At 59.5% G+C, this 20,303-nt stretch overlaps 1 protein-coding gene across 6 annotated transcripts in view; it reads left to right on the forward strand.

The window, feature by feature from the left end:
- Positions 1-20,303, forward strand: part of TBC1D2B (TBC1 domain family member 2B) — a 65,490-nt gene that overhangs the window by 2,029 nt on the left and 43,158 nt on the right. For 2 of the 6 annotated variants that reach the window (XM_042987854.1, XM_042987855.1), the window contains exons 2-3: positions 12,433-12,657; positions 12,818-12,971. In XM_042987854.1, coding sequence (XP_042843788.1) covers positions 12,836-12,971 — 136 coding nt within the window. In that variant the 5' untranslated portion in view covers positions 12,433-12,657; positions 12,818-12,835. Of the gene's footprint in view, positions 1-135; positions 250-386; positions 476-12,432; positions 12,658-12,817; positions 12,972-20,303 lie in introns of those variants that run through there. The other 4 variants (XM_042987851.1, XM_042987853.1, XM_042987852.1 and 1 more) reach the window with 4 other exon arrangements.

A 20,303-nucleotide genomic window follows, 5' to 3' on the forward strand; every position in this document is an offset into this window, starting at 1 on the left:
GTGAGTGGGGAGCCGCGTGGGGTGATGAGCCCCGGGCTCAGGACGGAGTTTACCCCTTGCCGTGTTTATGTCTAGGACGGGTGGTGGGTGCACCGTGCTTCTTACGGTATTCTGTCCACCTTTGTGTGCATTCAGAGTATTTTAAAGAAGGAAATGAGTTTTGATGTGGATTTCGTGTGGATCACCGACTGTGACGAATCTGTAAAGCTGAGGGTCTGCCTTACAAAAACAGTGGGAACGGAGACACAGGCAAGGCCGGGTTCCAGAGCAGGGGCTCACTTGGAGGAGGAATTTTATTGTATAGTGATAACTTTTGAGCTGCGGGCGTAAAACTTCTGTGGTGGTAAAAGTGGAAATTAGTAATTTATGTTCCTCCCGCTTTTCAGGTCCGAGAACTGACTCCTGTAAGTGCTGATGCTTCGTTTCAGGGTCCTCGGCCATGGGGGAGCCTCTGACTTGCAGAGGGGAGCCTCAGGTTAGTGAGGAGGCTTTGGCTTCGGCTGGTTGGGTATCATTTTACAGATACCGTTTCTTTTGACAGATGAGTTGAGGAAAAGAAAAATCAGCAGTTTGCTTACTGTGTTATCATGTGTTTCTTGTTCTAAAGCATCTGTCAGCCCTCTCTGGCAAAGCTGTGGTTTCGCTGGCTTTTTCAGAATGTTTTACTGCTTGAGTCTTAATGAAAGCTGATACTGGAATTTCTTGCTAAACTTCTCTATTCCTGAATTCAGGGATCTGATCCAGCGCCTTATTTTACAGATTTTACAGGGAATGGAGGCCAGAGAGGGGCTGTGATTTGCCTGAGATTGAAGGCTAGACTCAGACCCTCTTTGAAAGTAGAGACTCCGGGAATAGTTGAGTGTTCAAAATGCAGAATCTCTAATTGTGTTATCTGTTCTGACAGGTGTACCTTCTTTGACTTTGAATACCAGTCGTTTGGGATTAGATAAGGTGTAGTGGTTTTCCCTTTACTGCATTTGATTTCTCCCTTTTTCATGTAGTAAAAAGGCACCGGGAACATTCTGCACTTGGGAGTTGGTACAGTGGTCAGGCAGAGGCCGATGCTTCTGGGGCCGGCGAGTCTGGTGTGCTGGAGGCCTCTCCCCGGTGCAGGGGACAGTTGTGCAGCGAGCTGGCGCGCAGGGAGGACTGACTGCGGGTAGAACAGAGCAGGAGCCCCTCTCCTCCGCCAGGTCTCTGCAGCCTGGGGCGCTCCGGGCATCACCAGACTGCCAGCAGACGCATCCCCTCCCTGGGCCCCTTTCTTGGAGCTGTTTGGCGCTCAAACGGACGTGGTGTCGGTTTCTGAATCACACGCAACTACACAGGCATGCGTCCTTATTCTTAACCCGCTTTTGTGGGAAGGATGCACATTTCTCTGGTGTTGAAACCGCTCTCGGCTTAATGACAGGCATGTGTTAGCTCGGGGGAGCCTGGTGTGTCCCACACAGAATGGAGGCGCTGAACCGGCCTTCTGGGCTGAATGGTTCCGCTTGGCTGTCGGGCCCTAGAGGTCCGCTCGGCGGTCTTAAAGTGTCATTTAGCTGTTTTATCAAGACCTGACTTCTCATGGGTTCGTCTCGGTCTCCCAGTTAATAAGCTCCTGAGAAGCAGGTGCTGTGTCATCGTGTGATGTCACCGTGGCTTCCTCTGACCCACCGCCCACGGCGTGGCCTGCACCCCATTTCCTGATGTTTGTATCCTCCCCTCGCGGACGCTGCCCGCAGAGTAGGTGCCCAGGCAGACGTCTGTGGAGTGAAAGCATAGAAGGGGATCACCTTCTGGTTTGGGGGCAGGCCTCGGCCCTCTGGAAGGGTGAGCCAGACCCCTCAGGCGAGCTGACTGTCGTGGCGTGCAGCACCCACGAATACGACAGGCGTCCGCTCTTCAGAGAGCCTCGCCCCGATTCCGGCTGGTCCCGATTTTCGGTCTGTCGTGTTTCCTGTCCGTGGCTGGACTCTGAGGAGCTGGTGTAGTTGGAGGGGGAAGGTTTTAATGACAAGGCCACAGAGTAAATATTTTAGGTCTCATAACCATGCTGTTTTTCTGACTGCTTCACTCTCATGGGACAGAAACAACCAAAAAGCGAGCGTGGCAGCATTTCTATAATTTTTATCTGTGCACTGAGATTTGAATTTCATGTGATTTTCACATGTCGCAAAATATGTTCTTTCTGTCTTTTTCCCCCAACCATTTAAAAGTGTAAAAACCATTCCCGGCTCATAGGTGTATGAAAATAGGCGGTGGGCTGGGGGTGGCCCTGGGCTGGGGTTGCTTGAACCTCCTGTTTTAGGAGGGCCTGGGGCACTTCTCGTCCACTCACTCGTTCCCTCTGCTTAGGCCCTGGGGGCTCAGCTGAACAAAACAAGTCCTGTCCCCGTGGGGCTTTCTGGATGGTGGGGAGATACGGATAACACCAACCAGTGCTGCACACTGTGGAGGGGACAGGGGTCCCAGTGTGTGTTTGGGGGGCGCTGGGAAAGACTTGCAGGGGTGGAGGGGGAAGGTAATGACGGGGGAATGCCAACGAGGGCCAGGTGTCAGCCAGGGAGATGGGGGGGGCACAGCGTTTGGCAGGGGAGGCCTTTGGGGCCGAGGCCACAGGAACCGGCAGTTTTCAGCAGGGGTTCAACCTTGTTTTTTCCTCTTCCACACTGGTGGTTGGGTCGTGTCTGATATTTTCATCTAGGTACGTTGGACGATTATCTAGTCTGCGTAGTAAGGGTTGAAGCGTTTATGTCCCACGCTGGCAGGAAGGTTTGAATTGTGAGGCTGGAGATACGGTTGCCCTGTGCTTCTTAAGCACCGCATTTTGGGGGCAGCGGGGTCTGGGAAGCTGCCCCACCCCGTGGACTGCCTTTGCTAGAACATTCCCAAATCTACCTTCACCAAATTCTCTTCTGTTCCCCTTTATCTGCTCGTATGCACGTTACCAGTTTCCTTCCCCTTTGGACGTGGCCGTTTCCCCGAGAAGAGGAGGGCCGAACGCGTCCGGGGTTGAGGTGTGGACACCAAGTGCTCACCGAGGCTTCGGAGGGGCGGACAGGTGTCCTTGTTCGGGCGCCTTTACCCATCAGCCGCTGGGTTTCAGTCTTCCTGTCTGATCAGAGCGAAATCCCTCCAAGGAAAGCAAAGAACCCTGTTATTGTAGAAATGACTCTCGAAGTGGGGCTTAATTAGGAACCATCATTTCTCTTAGAGGTTTATGCGGTAGGGTCTGGGTGACACCGGGGTGGGCATCTGCCTACATCCCCGAGGTCCAGTCCTCAGCTGTCGCAGAGTGAGCGCAGTATGGATGGCGACGCTTCTAACTCGCGCCCCTTAAGCCCCTAAATACCCGGCCTGCAGCGGTCGGTGACGTGCGAGGCCCCCTGGGTGGGAAGAGGCCAGGACCATCCCTGGGGAGCCTGCGGATCCCACAATTTCCCAGATAAGCTGTAGCTCACCAGGCCGCTCCGGAAACCCTGAGCAGACAGAGGTTCGGTGCTGTCGCTCCTGGAGGTGGGTATTGGAGTTCGGGTATTGGAGTGCCGATGCTGTGTCCTACCAGGGTACGTGGCCGTGGGCAGAGACTGTCTGGGAGCACTGCCTCCCCAGCATTCAGGGGAGTGAGGTGTGTCGCAGATGCTCGGTGTGACCGGATGCTCCTGTCTCAGTGTCTGTGTGGTCATCAGCGAGTATCTCAAGAGCATCTGCTGTACTGTAAGGTTATGCTTTTCCTGCAGATGTGGCGATAGTTTTTCCATGCATTTAAGAAACTATAGTATCGGGACTTGAAAAATAGTCTAGCACCCGATGCCTTTGGAAAACCTTTGCAGAGAAGCCGTGTTTGGCTGCAGGATTCAGCACTGGGCGTGAAGGTGGGATGCCTGCCGGTGTCTTGATTCTGGGGGACGGGGGTGGCATCTTCCCAGAGTAAGCGAACAGGAGGGGTCCTGTATGTGCAGGACCGATTTGCATGTGGCCCGGAGCCAGACGTCTGTGGTCTGTGTGATAATCCTGTGACTGCTGCAGCATTGGGGAGACCTTGTGACGGTCGTCGAGGGCTCCCCGCAGGAGGTCGGCCGGGCAGTGGTTGGGTTTTGGTACGATTGCGTAGCTGCTCACAGACGGAGCTCTTCTTGGGCCAGCGGGACGTGTTCCCAGTCATTTGCTTACCTTTCCCAGGCTGATTTTGTGGGAGAACCGGAATCCGGTGGGGAGGGGTCCAGAGCCGAGTCCTTCAGACTTCCGGCCCTTCCCAGGCCCCCCAGAAGGGAGCAGTGCTCCGTGTGCGCTCGGTCCGCCCCTCAGAACGGGTCTGAGTGTCGGATGGCAGGCCTGGTGGTGCATGGGGGTGGGCAAGGCCGTGCCATCAGAGGTGTTCACCTTGCATTATAGGAATTATTTGTAGGCAGGGGGCCCGATTTCCCTGTCCCTTCAGCTCTGTGATGTCGAGGAAAGACTGTGCTTGCAGACAAGGTGGCCCGACTTTCCGGGAGTGACGCGGTCAGTCAGCCTTTCGCCTAACGGATCTTGTCGAGCGAGGCCATGATGGGCGCCTGGTGAGAGTCAGGCGCTGTCTCTGGCCTCGGGGAGCTTGTCCTGTCCTGTTCTGAGGTGTGATTGGGGCATTGTCCTCAGTGGCTCTGTGGGCCGGAGGAAGTCATGACGTGCTTTTGCTCTAAGGGTCATTTATCCCCAAGTCAGGATTGCTCGGGCCCTCAGAGGGCAGCGTGCCCTGACCCCGGGGGCCGAGTGAGGGATTGGGGTCCCGTAGGGGGGCAGCAGCTTGGGCGCTAGAGTCTTCCCCAGACACACGAGGGATGTGTCATTATCTAAACCTAGCAGTTTGTGGCACTTGCTTCGTATTTCGACTTTAATCCATTGGTAGGAAGTTAGGCTCACGTGTAGCGGGTGGTGCACAGACACCTGAACCGCCCTGTACCCAGTCCGTGCTGCAGCCTAGGCTTAAGAGGATTAGCCACGGGAGATTTGGAAATGGACGGTGTGGACGATAAGCTTCCCCATGGGGCTGCCTTAGCAGCGAGTGAGGCGGTGGTGTCTCCCGGCAGGGACGAGGCGTGTGCCAGAGGGGGACAGACCTCTGCTGCCTGGGAGCCGTGCCCGGCGCCCCCGCAGACCCTGTCCCAGTGGTCTTTCTTTCAAGTCTGCTGTTTAAAGGAAGCATCTTTTTCGGAACCGTGGTTCTCAAACTGCATGTAGGAAAGGAGCCTCCTGGGATCCTGTTCCTGCACACTGTCGGTCCTGCCCCAGGGATCCTGACTCGGTTGGTAGGCCGGAGTGCACCTCGGGAATCCGCATGTTTATCCGTCACCCCGGCCCTCCCGCTGCAGCTCTGGGGGCCCCTCTTCGGGAACCACTGCCGTCCTCCGGATCATGACTGAGCCTTCCCCCGGCTGTGAGGTCCAGAGGGGCCGGGCTGCTGATGGTTTTCTGTGCGACTGGAAGCAGTTGTGTGGACGGAGACCAGTGAGGCGTGAGCCCCTTACCCTCAGGTTGACGCCCTGTGGTTTCTGCCTGCACGTCTGCTTTGCATTCTGAGTTTCTATGAGCGGTGGTTTGGGGCCTGGCACTCCGCCCCAATTCCCCCAGGCCCTGAGGTTTGTGTCTCCTGGGCCGGTAGTGCTGCCCAGCGTCCTGGGGGTATTTCTGGGGGGTGCGGTTTAGTGATCGACTCCACTGAGGAGCTCATAAGGACTTGTAGAGCCCCCAGATTCTCACCCAGCAAAGGGTGAGTAACAGAGTGACCTAGGGGAGCCACCCAACACTTTCCTGAGACACCAGCTCTGCCCAGAAGACTGTTAGAAATCATCATGCCTCCCAGATGGCTCGCAAACTCGCTTAAAGGGTAGGATCTCTGGTGCCACGTTCTCCTGACCGCCCCGGGTCTCTGGTGTGTGGGGCCTGGAGCCTCCCCTTCCCAAGCCCCAGTTCCTACAACTTCATATTAAGTCATTCATTCCTGTGTCCTATTTTTTTTTTTTAAGTTTATTTATTTTGAGAGAGAGCGTGGGGAGGGGGAGAGAGAGAATCCCAAGCAGGCTCTGTGCTGTCAGGACAGAACCAGATGCGGGGCTTGATCCCAAGAACCGTGAGATCAAGAGTCTGACTCTTGCGGCGCCTGGGGGGCTCCGTCGGTTAAGCGTCTGACTTCAGCTTAGGTCACTATCTTGCAGTCTGTGAGTTCGAGCCCCACATCAGGCTCTGTGCTGACAGCTCGGAACCTGGAGCCTGCTTCCGATTCTGTCTTCCTCTGTCTCTGCCCCTCCCCTGCTCATGCTCTGGTCTTTCTCTCTCAAAAATAAATAACCATTAAAAAAATTTTTTTATAAAAAAGAGTCCGACACTTAACCGACTGAACCACTCACGTGCCCCTCCCGTGTCCTACTTTTAAGTTAAAAACTGAAGCCCGAACAGCGCAGTGCTGTGTGGTGCGTGGAAACATCATAGGCAGGGTGGTGCGGGGCTGTCCGCGGGCTGCTGGCTGTGGCTGCAGTCTGCATTTCTCCTGAGTCCATAAAACCCTGGCTCTCCCTGATTGTGCAACAGCAGAGCTGATAGGGAGCCACAGGAATGCAACCCTGTGGCCACTGGGAGGCCACGTGCCCCTTTCTCTCTGAAACAGAAAGCGCCTTGGCGGGCTTCCGTACTTCCTGCCGGGAGAGCAGACCCAGAGAGCGGCCTTGCCCTTTTCTTGGCGAAGTCCATCACCTGGCCCGGCCCCCCACGATCCCTTATCTGTGGTGCCGCCTCGTCTGTGAGCGTGCATTTGCTTTGCCGCGTTCCTTGTCTGGGCCCTCCTTCCCTGACCTTTGCCCTCGGTTGCTCATCTCTGTGACATCATTGAAGCTGGAAAGATGTCAGCTGACAGGTGGGTTTGTCTCAGGGGATTTGCTCTTTGAAAGAGGGTGCTCGAGTGGTGAAGGGGGAACCCTTCTGGTGTCTGTGTCCCCGAGTGGGTGGGAGGTGGGGTCTGGGTTCTTGCCCAGCCTTTGAACAGGATGGAGACCACAACTCATGTAATTCTTTTCATAGCTAACGTGAAAATGCTCATTTCGAGTTAGCAAGTTTGAAAAGGTAGGAGGTATGTGCTCGTGGCACCCGCCAGAGGACGAAGGTCGGTGCAGACGCGTCCGCTTTCCGGGGGCCGGAGGGCCCGCACGGACGCCCTTCTCCGTGTCTGCCACTGGCGTGGACACAGGCTTCAGCACCCTCCCAGGGAACAACTGCATCTGTTTCATTGGTACGGGGCCAGATCTCCTGAGATCCTGGCCAGGCTCGTGATTTCGAAACATTCAGAAGAAAATTTGGAACCTAAAGTTATTTATCAGATTTGGGTTGTCGGTTTTTCCTCTGAGTCTTATATCATCAGACCACTTACAATATTCTTGTGCTTTTTATTCCTTATGGAAGAATTACCTTAGATGCGCCTTGGGGATCTAGGTCTTTTCCAGACTTAAGAAACAAGATTCCCTCGTGACAAAAAGATACCGTGTCCTTTTAAGCAACGTGGCCGGAGAGGTGCAGACCGAGTCCGTCCCTCTGGGCACCCTCCTTTCTGTGGCTCTTCGGAGACTGGTGATCACGCCGTTTCTTCCCGCCCTGCAGATGTGGGTGGGCCCCGACCTTCTGGGGAGGAGCCCAGGGCCTGCACTCTGAGCGCGGGACCGACATGCTGTGTCGTCACATAGGGCAAGACGGGTCCTGCCAAGGACGGCAGGTGGGATGTCTGGACCGGGGCTTGAGGTGTGCATCGGAGTTCGCAGGTGGTTGGTGGGCAGGCGGAGCGCGGGCTGTGGAAGCCGACTTGGGCTCTGCTTGCCTGTGGTGTGGGGAGGGCTGCCGTTCCGCGGAGTGGGGTGAGGCGTGGGCCGGTTAGCGTGCGCACTGCACGGGCCCGCGGAAGCCAGCAGAGTCTTGAAGCTTGGGGTGCGTGTGACCTCACCGGGTGGGCGTGAGAAGAGGATTTGGGGCACGCTGCCGCCACGGGGGGCCGAGGCGGATGAGCCAGGAGAATGCCAGGGAGCGCGAGCCGGGAGCTGGACAGACCTTGACCTTGGAGAGCTGGCGACACCCTCAGGCTGGAGAGTGGCTTCTGTCTTCCGTGCCTCGTGCGTCGCGCACGGTGCTCCCGTCGTTCCCCGCAGTGGGTCCCCAAGTCGCGTGCTCAGCTCAGAGTCGTGGCTGAGAGCGTCCAGTAGACCCTGCGGACCGACGGCCGTGCTCCCTGGGACCCCGCTCTGTGTCGCCCCTGGCGCGGAAGCTACCTTTGGCGCGAACCGCTCTGGATTTTACGTTCACCGTGTCAGTATTCGGGAGGAGCCGCGGGGAGATGCGGAGATGGGCGCGGTCGTCCTCCTCCTCTTCGAGGGACAGACGCGGGACAGACGCGGGACAGACGCTGGCTGGAGCTCTGGCGGGGCCAGCCAGCGAGGTCTTGGGTGGCGGAGGGGACGCGGGTCGTGGCTGCCCAGGGAGCTGCTTGTGGGGCCCCGTTCTGAGCCGGACGTGCGCGACCTCCTGTGACCCTCAGAGCCGGCTCAGCAGGTCGGTTCCTCCCTTCCCGTCCCATACGCCGGCCGGTTGCACACGTTGCCTAACAGCACGCGGCACGGGGGTGGGGGTGGGGGTGGGGGGCGGACAGTGAGGCTCCAGGCACCGTGCGCGAGCCCGGGCTCAGCGGGTGATACCTCCCTGGCCGCATGTGCCCAGCATTCAGGTTGATGTCTGGCACGTGGCCTGTGCTCACGTGACAGCGCACCCCCCCCCCCCCCCCGTCGCCCACGTGCACGTCACGTGGAGGCCCAACGTGTTCTTCCGGCGTGTGTTTACGCACGAAGAACGCGTGAGAGGACGCACCCCGCAAGGTCAAGTTCGTTTCCCTCTTTTTCCTCCTTTCCCACATTTTGCACAGCAGATGCGGATTGTTACTATTCTTTGAAATAAAAGTCTAGAAAGACAGATACCATATGTTTTCACTCTTATGTGGATCCTGAGAAACTTAACAGAAGACCAGGGGGGAGGGGAAGGGGAAAAAAGGGAGGGAGGGAGCCAAACCATAGGAGACTCTTGAAAACTGAGAACAATCTGAGGGTCGATGGGGGGTGGGAGGGAGGGGGGGTGGGTGATGGGCATTGAGGAGGACACCAGTTGGGATGAGCACTGGGTGTTGTATGGAAACCAATTTGACAAATTTCATATTAAAAAAAATGAAAGTCTAAAGTACAATGTTTTTTTTAAATGTTTATTTTTGAGAGAGAGCATGAGTGGGGGAGGGGACGCGTAGCCGTTTCCTCTGCCTGCCTTCTCGGGACTAGAAAGGTCTCTGCGGTCCACGATTACGGGCATGTTGCAGTAGCCACGGCTCCTTTGTTGCCTGGACAGGAATCAGCCCCATGACGCGCTCAGCCCGGGCGTCCGTCTGTCCCTGTGGCTCGCAGTCCGGGGCTCTTCCCTAGTGCGCAGGGCCCTCGGGGCCTCCCAGACACTTCACGGGCGCGGCTCACGGCTCGGCGGGAACCTTCCCCCGAATTCTTGCCGACGCTTGGCGGAGCCAAGTCAGCCCTTGCACCTACGAGGTTCCTGTCGCCAGAGGCAGAAAGAAACAAACTTGATTTTAATCCTTTAGGCGTTTCCTGGGGACTTAAATGACTTTTGTTGTACATTCAAATCGTGAATCAAATTTGAATCCATTTTCTTCTCTTCCAAACTTTTAACCGGTTGTCCTGATGCCATCGCTCAATAACTAAGGTCTTTTCCCTGCTGATTTTCCTTGAAGTGCGACATTTGGTATCTGCTCTGTGTTCGATTTGCTGGCCGCGCGGGCCTTTGTCACGCGCTTCCCAGCCTCGTAGGGCACAGCCCCAGGCCTTGTGTTTTTTGTTCAGAATCTTGCAGGTTAAACTGCAGATGAATTTCAGAATTTCTGTGCTGTGCTTTGAAGAGCTCCTTTAGAATTTTGACCGGATTTTTGGGAAGTTTCTGTGATGCATGAGGATTTCTTCAACCAGGTATTTCATAGTTTGATCGTAATTGTGAATCTGACTCTAGCTGGTTGTCGCTGCTGTTAAGGAGACAGCTCACTGGGAGTGTCTCGGGAGACCACGTCTCCCCCAGTTGTGTGCGAACGGCGACACCTGGCCCACGTTGGCGCTCGGTAAATATTTGTCAAGGGAATGACCAAACATTTGTGTGTGCGTGGCATCGTTCCCTTTTCCTTTTTTGGATGGATAAGTCGAGATAGGTCTCCAGGAAGGTCGCGGAGTCCAAGCAGGTGAGGGTGTGCTTTGATGGGCAGGGACCCTTTACCAGGGAGCGAAGGGCTGGGATCCGGGGGTAGGGGAATGTGGCTGGGGGACAGGGCCTGAGACCCGCCCCTCCCCCAGTAGCACGCCCCCTGCCAGGAGCGTGGGCCCTGAGTGAGCACGTGTTGAAATGAATTCACTTGGACCGATTAATGCAGGACAGTTCTGAGCCCTGGGGACAGAGACAGGCTTGGTGGGGAGTGTCCCGGGGTCCAGGGGAAGGGACAGGTGGGGCCCTGCTCCGTCAGGCGTGGGGGCTTCTGGGTTTGGGGCTGGTGGAGGTCTGGGGACAGAGGCCCGCGGGAGCAGCTAGGGCAGACTAACGAGGGACACGAAAGGAGTGCGCCCGCCTCCGTGGGAAGCTCGCCTCGGGTGCGTGCTGGTGTGAGCTCCGGAGGTAGCGTTTGCGCTGGGCTTTGAGGGACGTGTAGGAGTCACGGAGACCGGTGTTCTGGGAGACTCGGTGTGGCTCCCGTGAGTCTTCAGACAGATGGCGGTCACACGTCTCACGCAGGCACCTTCTGTGTGCTGAGCCGAGCCTGGGCTCTGCCCCTTGCGGCATGATTGGAATGCCCGTGTGGCTCTCCAGAATCTGGGATCAGAGCATTTAAATTGGGGGTGGTGTGGGGCAGGTACCCACTCTCTCCCAGTCCTGCTCCCCACCCCTCTGGCCGGTGGGTGCTTGGCAGATGTGGTGGTGATAGGCTTTAGCACCGACTGGCTCGTTTGTTACCAGCGGGGCTGGAGCTCAGCGGCGAGCTCCTGGTGACAGACTCGCTGGGGTGTTCTGTGACACCACGTCACTTGGGAGTCCGGCTGCCCCGTCCAGGAAGGGCATCTGTGAGACCGCTGAGCCAGGCCTGTTGTTGTGGTCCCTGAAGAGTGTTGGCACCTCTGTAGGTAAAGAACTGAGAGGCCTTCTCAAGTCATAGTGTCCTCGGGAGGAGCAGTGGTGGCTGGCCCACACCCAGGAACCCACTGCCTTTGGCCTGCGTTTCAGTCCTTGAGGCCACTGCCTGCCCCCTGGGTTTCTGCCAACCTTGGCTCTCAAAACGGACTGAATTTACTGTTACCTCTGGACCAGTGCTGTCAACACGAATACGGTACGAGCCATAACAGATGCTTGTACGTTTTCGGATACAGATGAGGTAGCTTTAATATATGTTATTTAACCCACCGTGTCCAAAATTTTCAGTCGTGTGGCACCGGCCGCATTTTGCATGCTCAGCGGCCACTGTGCTGGACCTGGCCGATCGGGACCAACGTTACGTGTCAGACCCAGACTGGACCCGGGCGCCTGAGAGATTTCGTTTGGGATTCTGATTCAATCCGGGCTGAGTCAGGTCAGATCTCCGTTCAGTCCTCCATGAGGGGAGACCAGAGGGAGGACACGGAGGCTGTGCTTCGACTGACGGGGCCGCCCTGCCTGCCAGCCTGCGCTTCTGTCTCTGGTCTGAGCGCCTGACGGCGGGGCCCTCGCGGTCTCCCGTCTCCCTGGTGGCAGCACGCGGGATCGAAGTCGGGGTGCTTTCAGTGATTTCCGGATCCTCTTTACGTATTTATGCTTGCTTGTTCATTATTTTGAGCGAGGGTGCGTGAGTGAGGGAGGGGCAGAGAGGGGGAGAGAGAGAATCCCAGGCAGGTTCCCTACAGTGCAGAGCCCGATGCGGGGTCAAACCCACAAACTGTGAGACGATGACCTGAGCTGAAACCAAGAGTTAGATGCTCCCTGGCTGAGCCTCCCGGGCGCCCCAAAAGGGAAGGAGCCCCAGTCAGTCATTGCCTCGAGGTGGTTTTGCGTGCCTTCCCGACCAGGCTTTTGTAACACGAGTAGTAAGTCAGACGTTGAAAACATGTGACTTTAACATTTGTTTTTGCCCAGGAATTTAGTGAGAGATAGTCACGAGGTTACTGACTGTTCCCCCGTCAGACGTTTCCCTTTAAATCGGAGCATTCTCGCGCAAGCACCTCTTTCGCCGTGTCTGCAGGGGCTGGGAGAGAGGCTTGTGACGGGTTCGGTTGCCCTGTGCCCTTGCTGGCACTTGCCGTCCTCGGTGTTAAAAGTTTTAGCCGTTGGACGTGCCGCCCGGTTTTCGGTCTGCAGAGGTATCTGTATGCTCTCCAGGTGCCAACAGCTGCAACTACTGTCGTTTGATGTGACGCGGCCAGGACGCGGCCACACGTGCGCGAGGCGTGAGTTCTCGAGACAGGACGTGTGTGTGTGCAGCGTGAAAGGGCGGCGAGACCATGCCGTCCTCCAGGCTCCCGTGGAGGCTGTCGTGTCATCTTGGGATGTGGGAAGATTCTCATCAGGGCCGGATTCCTGACGTTCGTGCTGTTTACTGGCCGGGTGAGCAAAGCCGCTCACCCTGGCGGGGAGATGTCCTTGGGCTGTTCTTCCTGACGCTCCCCTCGAGGGGCAGGGTGTGTGTCTGTCCTCGCAGGACGGGGTTTGTCCCGGCCCTCGGTCCCGTCGTTGGCCTTGACTCGCTCTCTCCTTCCTCCCGTAGGCTCCTAACCGCCAGCTCATGGCCTACTGGCTGCAGGAGCTCCAGCAGAAGAGGTGGGAGTACTGCAACGGCCTGGACGCCGCCACGTGGGACAGCAGGGCCTCCCCGGCCCCGGGGGACTTCTCGCAGGGTCTGGTAGCCAGAGACAACTCAGGTAAGTCAGGGGCGGGGGGCCGGTGGCACTGCCTTGGGCGTGGCCGCGTGACCGGGCAGGGCAGGACGGCGTAGAAGCCCGGAACGAAAGTAACGGCGATGACCCCTCCGATGGCACTCCTGGCGCCTGCGTGCTTCCTCGCGCAGAATCCCGTTCCACCCGATAACGACCTCGGGGCTCAGCGAGGTCCGTGCCCAGCACCCTGAGCGGATTGGCGATGGGGGTCTGCGGGCCGTGACCCCCGTCCTGACTGCAGGGCCAGACCCCGTGTCTGCCCCGCTGACGTGCTCGTGGCCCGAGGTCACCCGTGTTTGTGTGCGCTTGGTTCTCGACGTGCTTGGCCCGTGACGCCGTCACGTCCCTGAGGGAGAGTGACCGTTAGATGCGATTCCGTATTCTGGGTCTGTGGCATCTCCACGACTCTGGGCGATTCGAAGTGTGGAGGTCACGTGGCTTTACGTTCAAATATCAGACTTACGGCTGCAGGGTCTTCTCGGGCCTGGTGGTGTGGAGGCCCCCACGGAACACAGCAGGTGGCCGTTACTCGCGGACCATCCCCGCAGAGACCGTGGGCGGGCCGTGTTCGTGGCTCCTGTCTCCCCGCGGCGTGGACGGCCGCCGGGAAGAAGCAGGCCGCCGAGGCCGATGCGCCCGCGTGTCTTGACGATCAGAGACGCCGATGCCGGAGCCTGGCCAGCGAGGGCCGCTTCTCACGCCTACGGAGACGTGTGGCCGGTGCTTCATGACGCCCGTGGGCCTGCTGGGTCCCCCGCCAGCCGCAGCCGGTCCCGGCATCCGCGCGGCCCTCATTTCGGACACGGGTGCTGGGACTCCTCCGAGTCTTCCCCCTGCAAACCCGATGTCCTGCCTGCCACGTGTTCCCCGACCACAGTGTCTTCTGCAGCTCGGCTCCAGTCAGTGAGGCACGGCTGAACGTCGGCCACGCCTGTCCGGTGCGTGCTTCTCACGGACACGGACACCGACACGGACACCGACACCGAAGGGACGTCCCTGCGTCTAGTGCCCGGTTCTGTGTCGGCTGGGGTGTTGGGAGCCGCCGTTCTAGGACTTTTGACGAGAGGAGGCTCCGTAGCTCGGCCTAGATGCCACGTGAGCATTGGAAACACTGCAGGGAAGCGGGCGGACTGGTGCCGTGGGTGCCTTGTGCCCCCGTTTTTTTGTTCAAGTTTATTATAATCTGTGCACCTAACACGGAGCTTGAACTCACAACCCCGAGATCAAGAGTCACAGGCCCCGCTGACCGAGCCAGCTAGGCACCGCCTGGTTCTTTGTCCTGAGGACGCAGTGGGTCTGACAGACCCAGGGCGCCAGACCGGAAGGAGTAGGTCTGTAACATAAATCCTTCCTTTCTTGGAGCCACGTCTGTGGCCGGGGAGCCGAGGAAGCATCTGAAGCCCACGGCTGGTTCTCTTTATTTGGTTTGGGGCTGAGCGGGGCCTCTGACGTTTGCTTGTTTGTTCAGCAAGGTGGGCACGCAGGGTGGGCCTGGTCCCTCCTCTCGAGACGTTCCGGTCACGCTGTGTGAAGATAAAGTCGGGGAAGCGTGGGACAGGAGGTGTGGGTAGCAGGGGTGCATGGGACGGAACCCACAGCGGGTCCCCTCCACGGAAGCGGAGTCTAGGCCGGGGCCTGAGGATGACCTGGGGCGGGGGAGGAGTCCAGCGAGGCCCCCCGCGGCTGTCTGTGAGGAGCCAGAGGGGGCCGAGCGGGGTGTGGGGGCGGTGCGAGAGCGCCTCTCCCTGTGGGTTTGGCACTCGGGGCTGCATCCCCAGGGCAGTTCCGTGTGTAGACGTGACTCTCACTGCACACCTGGATTGTGGCACCTAAGGAAAGACAATGGGACTCTGGACCGCAGGGCGGTTGTGAGACTCTTGTCGTGTGGGAAGCCAAGAAGAGGCTGTGTTGTAGCCTTTTTATCATCAGAGAGAGGGCTTGGTCAGAGGATGAAGTGCGTGAGGGCGGGATGGCGGGCGTGGGCAGGGCGCCCTGTGATGCCGCTGCAGCCACCGTTGTCTGTGACCCTGATCTGCACGAGGAATGACGCTGTCCCGCTCTGCCTCGTCACCCGCCGTCCGGGGCGCTCCCAGGTGTCCAGCGCCACCCGGACCCGAGCCGCTGGGGGCGGCGTCACGGGCGTGGACACCTCCCGTGGCAAGCAGTGGTGCGTCTCGGGAGGCCGCTACGTCGGGTGGGAGAAGCCCCGGAGCCCGGGCTCGTGTTGCGCCTCCAGGGTTTACGGCCCGAGTCCAGTCTCCTGCCGCGAGGTGTCTTCCTAGAGCCGCGGCTCATCTGCACATCACCTTTGGCGCTCGTGTACGGGAGTCAATCAGCAGCCAAGACCACGCGGCCCATGAGCCGATGGTACTGCCACCTGGGCCTCCAGGAAGTTGGCCGACCTTGCTCTGGGGCCCCGGGCGCGTCTATCCTTCGGAGCCTCGGTCTGCTCGTCTGGGGGACGGAGAGGGTGGTGCCGTCTCCTGCGGCAGCCTGTGCTCTGGGCAGTGCCGCAAACCTGCCGTTTAGGGACCGTGGAGCCACGGCCTGTGTTTCTGAGGAGTCTGTGGCCCGGCGGGGCCGGGCCGGTTCAGAGGCACAGGGCTGGCCTCAGGAAGCGGAAGGCGCGGCCGTTTCGGGTGCCGGGTTCCGAGGCCAAGTGGGGGCAAGGGTGTCCCACCCCCCCCCCCCCCCGCCCCGAGAAAGCTGGACGGACGGTCCAGACCTGCGGTGGCTCGACAAGCAAGAGCACGGTGAGCCGTGGGTCAGACGTGCCGAGTGAGGAAGGGACCTGTAGGCCGGATGGGGGGCTGGGATCGGCCCGGAAACCACGGCGGTCACGGTGAGGGCTGTGGCAGAGCAGGTGGAAAGAGGTGGGCGGCGGGGAGAGCGTGGGGGAGGGGAGGCCCCCTTGCAGCTCTGTTACGCGGGTCAGATGGCAGGCTGCCTGGGGTGCAGATCGCGGCCAGCTGCGGTCGACAGGAAACCTCGCCAACAGGGACGTGTTTGCCTCGCGGTGGGCTGCTTCCCGGCACCGCCGCCCGGCATTCGCCGTCCGTACTGCATCCGCTTTCCTGCTCGGGGGCGGGGGGGGGGGGGGGGGGGGGGGGGGGGTGGCGCCCCCGTGTCAGGAGGGAGCCCTCCAACCGAGCCTCAGGAGCTGGGACGCTGCCACGTGGCCTCCCCTGGCCGGAAGCGAGGTGGGGAAGCGGGTGTTGGAGCTGAGCACGTGGCCCGATCAGAACGGGCGTCGGTAAGGAAGGGAAGGCCGCGGTGAGCTCGGAGAGGTGGTGCGCACCGTCCCGCGATCGCCGAGGCTTGTTTCCTGGGGCTCCCGTCTTCCGGGTGAGAGTCTGTTCTCGTGCCTGGGGTCTGCAGCTTCAGGTCAGCCCGGCTGCGGGACGGGGGGGACGGCCCGGCTGCCTCCGTCTCCTCTCCTGCCTCCGCCCCGGGGCCTGGCCTCCGGAAGCGCGCCGTGCCTCAGGCTCGGCTCTGCGCGTCTCTGTGCTCGCGCGACCGAGACCTAGTTTCGGCACGAAGGAATGCTTTGCGGAGACCTTCCCGGCCGTGGGGCGTGAGGCGGCTGGACCCGCAGGAGGCCCCACGAACAGCCGAGAGCTCGTGGCGAGCGGCGCTCCCGGCTCGTTCTCGCTTCTTTCCCGCGTAAACCGATCGGCAGACGAGCAGGGATGCCAAACCGTGTGCGGCCCGGTGCCTGTCTGCGGACGGGGGCGTACCTGGCGGAAGATGGCAGAACGGACGGGACCACGCGTTTCCCTCTCGGAGGGGGCTCGTGGGGCGGGGCGGCCGTCAGCGGCTCGGAGGAGCCCCACAGCCTGTGCCACGGGCCCGGGCCGATGCGCCCCCGGCCCTGCGGAGCCACGCCAGGTCCACGTGCTCACTTAAGCTGTCCGCCCCGCGAGGTGACCCCAGCAGCGGTGATTCCCTGATCCCGTCCGCAGGGTGCCACAAGTCGCGGTACTCCACGCCGTGTCTGAGAGGCAGCCTGTTCCTGCGGGGGAAGCCCTCAGGACTGAGGGTTGACGCGTCTGTGAACGGGATGCTTTCTGCGACTTCTGCTCTAAAGGGGATTCCTCAAATCACATCGGGAAAGGGAGCGCGTGCCGGAGGTCGGATTCCAGGTGTACCCGGGAGGAGCCTCCTTGGGGCTGCGGGCAGATGGGGTGCAGGTGGGCTGGGGTGGGTGTTTTTGGGGAGGGTGGGGGGAGGTGAGCTGGGGGGGTGTTACTGTGGGGGGTGGGAGGTGGGTGTTGGGGAGGGTGGGGGAGGTGAGCTGGGACGTGTTACTGTGGAGGGTGGGAGGTGAGTGTTGGGAATGGGGGGGAGGTGAGCTGGAGGGGTGATGGGGGGGAGGTGAGCTGGAGGGGTGTTGGGGAGGGTGGGGGAGGTGAGCTGGGGGGTGTTTCTGTGGAGGGTGGGAGGTGAGTGTTGAGAAGGACGGGGAGGTGAGCTGGGGGGGTGTTGGGCAGGGTGGGGGAGGTGAGCCGGGGGGTGTTATTGTTGGGGGTGGGTGTTGTTGGGGAGGGTGGGGAGAGGTGAGCTGGGGGGTGTTTCTGTGGAGGGTGCGACGTAAGTGTTGGGAAGGAGGGGGAGGTGAGTTGGGGGGGTGTTGGGGAGGGTGGGGGAGGTGAGCTGGGAGGTGTTACTGTGGAGGGTGGGAGGTGAGTGTTGGGAATGGGGGGGAGGTGAGCTGGAGGGGTGATGGGGGGAGGTGAGCTGGGGGGTGTTGGGGAGGGTGGGGTCTGAGCGTCTTGCAGGAGAGGGGAGGTGGTGCAGACCAGAGAGAGGAGCCATCAGCCGGGTGTGGGGCCTCCCCCGCGACTCGGGTCTCTCAGAGGGAGGCGGCAGGACACGCAGGTCAGAGGGCAGGCGCGTGAGCCCCCAGGCCCTCCCGGGCCAGCTCTTCGTCCGCCAGTCATTCACTTGTCGTTCATCTGGTCCCCAGTGGTTACTGGGCCCGTCTTCTCTACTGTTCACGAGACTTCTGTCCGCCGTGGGAGCAGCCAGGCCAGACGTGTGGACCAGCTCCCCCGGGGGCCCTGAGAGCCCCTCCTCGTCGGTGCCTGGGTGGACGCTCTGCTCTCAGGTCTTTCTGTGGCTTCCGACCGCCGCCGCACAGTCTGGAAGACTCGCTCGATGGCGCGGGAAGAAGCTTCTCCTGTCAAGACCCCGCTGGCCCGCTCCCACAGAGATGTCTCTCCTGCAGTGTCTTCTCCGTCACCTGTGGGAATGGCCTTTTCCCATCGCTTCGCCCGCTTTCATGGACGGGGCAGCAGGCCAGGAGTGGGAGAGGAGGGCGGCCGCTGTCAGGACACGTCCGAGTGGGCCGTGGGCCCAGGGCTCCAGGTCCGGGAAGCCGGGGCCACCACGAAGGCGCATGGAAGTGTCCGAAAGGAACAGAAGATGTCTGAACGTGCCGACCGTCCCTCCCGAGCGAAGCCGCAGGATCCCGCACAAGCTGGTGGGTCTGCTCACTGCCATTCAGGACTTCAAGGAAATGCTGCTGTGACCTAGTTTGTGTCCTCGAGGCGGTTCCTGAATGCTGATGTGAGGACTCGTGTGGACGCAAAGCCAGCCGCTCGCTCTGAATTAAGTAAATCTCCTACTGTCTTCTAAACGTTGAAAACAAGGCAAACTGACAAGAATAGCCAAAACTGGGAAATTGCTTCTTTTTCTCGTTCGGTAATGACTTGCAGCGTCGGTCTGTTCTTCCAGTGCTCTCTCCGGCCCCCGGCCCTTTGCTCCACCCGGGCCCCGGGGCCCAGAGCTCCTCGGGAAGGTTTCCAGTGTGGGCCAGGGGTGCTCTGCGCCCACAGGGGCTGCTCACCTCGCTCCCCCAGCCTGCACAGGAAGGAGAGGCAGCCAGCTCGTCATGGACATGGGTGCAGCGTGCTGTGTTCACCCCCTGGCCCGGCCTGTGGTGCCCTCCCCGAGCGTGTGTGGAAGCCCCCCCCCATCAGGGGAGCCCAGGCTTCCGCGTCCCCCGCTCTGGAGGAACAGAGGTGCCTTCTCACAGCTGTGGTCGCTGCACCTGCTGTGTCCGTCTTCCAGGGCACAGGCTACTTCTCTCCGGCCCTGGCTCTGGGCTCAGTGTCTTAATAGATGAGGCAGGTACAGGGGACTGGGCCCGATTAATAGTATTTGAACTTGTTTGTTTACTGGAACTCTTTCCAGGTGAAATCTTAGGGGGACTTCAGTCTATAAAGAGTGAAGAGGAAGGCGGCGGTTGGAGCCTAGGATGAGATCCTTCAGGAATGCGTCTTTGGGGACCGTAGGGCCCTGGAGGCCAGGGGCTCAGTGCATCCTGCTTGATGTCTTGTTACTCTGTGTCTCTTTGCGAGATGGGTTCCCGTGGGGGGCAGGTGCTTGGTCTTGTCTGAGGTACCCTGAGCACGTGGCATTCGCCATGTGGCAGTAATTTGGAACCAAGAGGTGGGAATCCGTGGTCACTGGCAACTTCTGGCTGCCTTCCTGGAGTCTCGTAAGCCGTTGCCAGCCCACGTGTTTTCTGTCTCCCGACACCCCTCCTGCTTTGCCTGCTCAGAACCCTGCCCGAGCTGCGTGCTGACCCTCGGGGCCGGAGCCACGTTCCCTGGAAGGGCACACAACCATCCTTCTTTGTGTCACACTCGGAGCCCTTCTCAGGCTGCCGAGGTCAGTCAGTGAGCCGTCTGCACAGCAAGAGCCCAGGGCCTGCGGCCCCGCGTTCCCTGCTCACGTGCTCAGCGCGCTCCACAGACGCCCGGCCCGAGCCTCTCCGGTCCTGCACTCCTCTGACCAGAAGCAGCCTTTTCCTCAACGTCCATGTTCAGCAGGCCGTTCTGAGTTTGCTTTCACGGAGAAGAACGGTTGATAATGGCAGTGTGCAGGCGCTTCAGGAAAGGGCAGCATAGAGCCAACTGTATCCGGCTCGCTTCTGTTTGCAAACATGCCCCGACGCCCTGTTCTCAGGAAGAAGGGTGCCGTGTGGGAGAGTACAGAGCATTTGTAGTCGGGTACATTTTTGTCAGATCTTTAGAATAAGTTTTTATTGGGGCACCTCGGTGGCTCAGTCGTTTAAGCGTCTGACTCTTGACCTTGGCTCAGGTCACGATATCACGGTTTGTGAGTTCGAGCCCCATGTAGGGTTCTGCACTGACAGTGGGGAGCCTGCTTGGGATTCTCCCTCTTTCTTTCTCAAAAGTAAATATATGTTTAAAAGAAGATCCTTCAAAAAAATAAGTTTTTATTGGAATTTTTACACAAAGAGAGAACACTATAATATCATCCCCGTGTTTACTGGGTAATTCCCACAAT

Source organism: Panthera tigris, chromosome B3 (genome assembly GCF_018350195.1).
Source record: "Panthera tigris isolate Pti1 chromosome B3, P.tigris_Pti1_mat1.1, whole genome shotgun sequence".
NCBI classification, from domain to species: domain Eukaryota; kingdom Metazoa; phylum Chordata; class Mammalia; order Carnivora; family Felidae; genus Panthera; species Panthera tigris.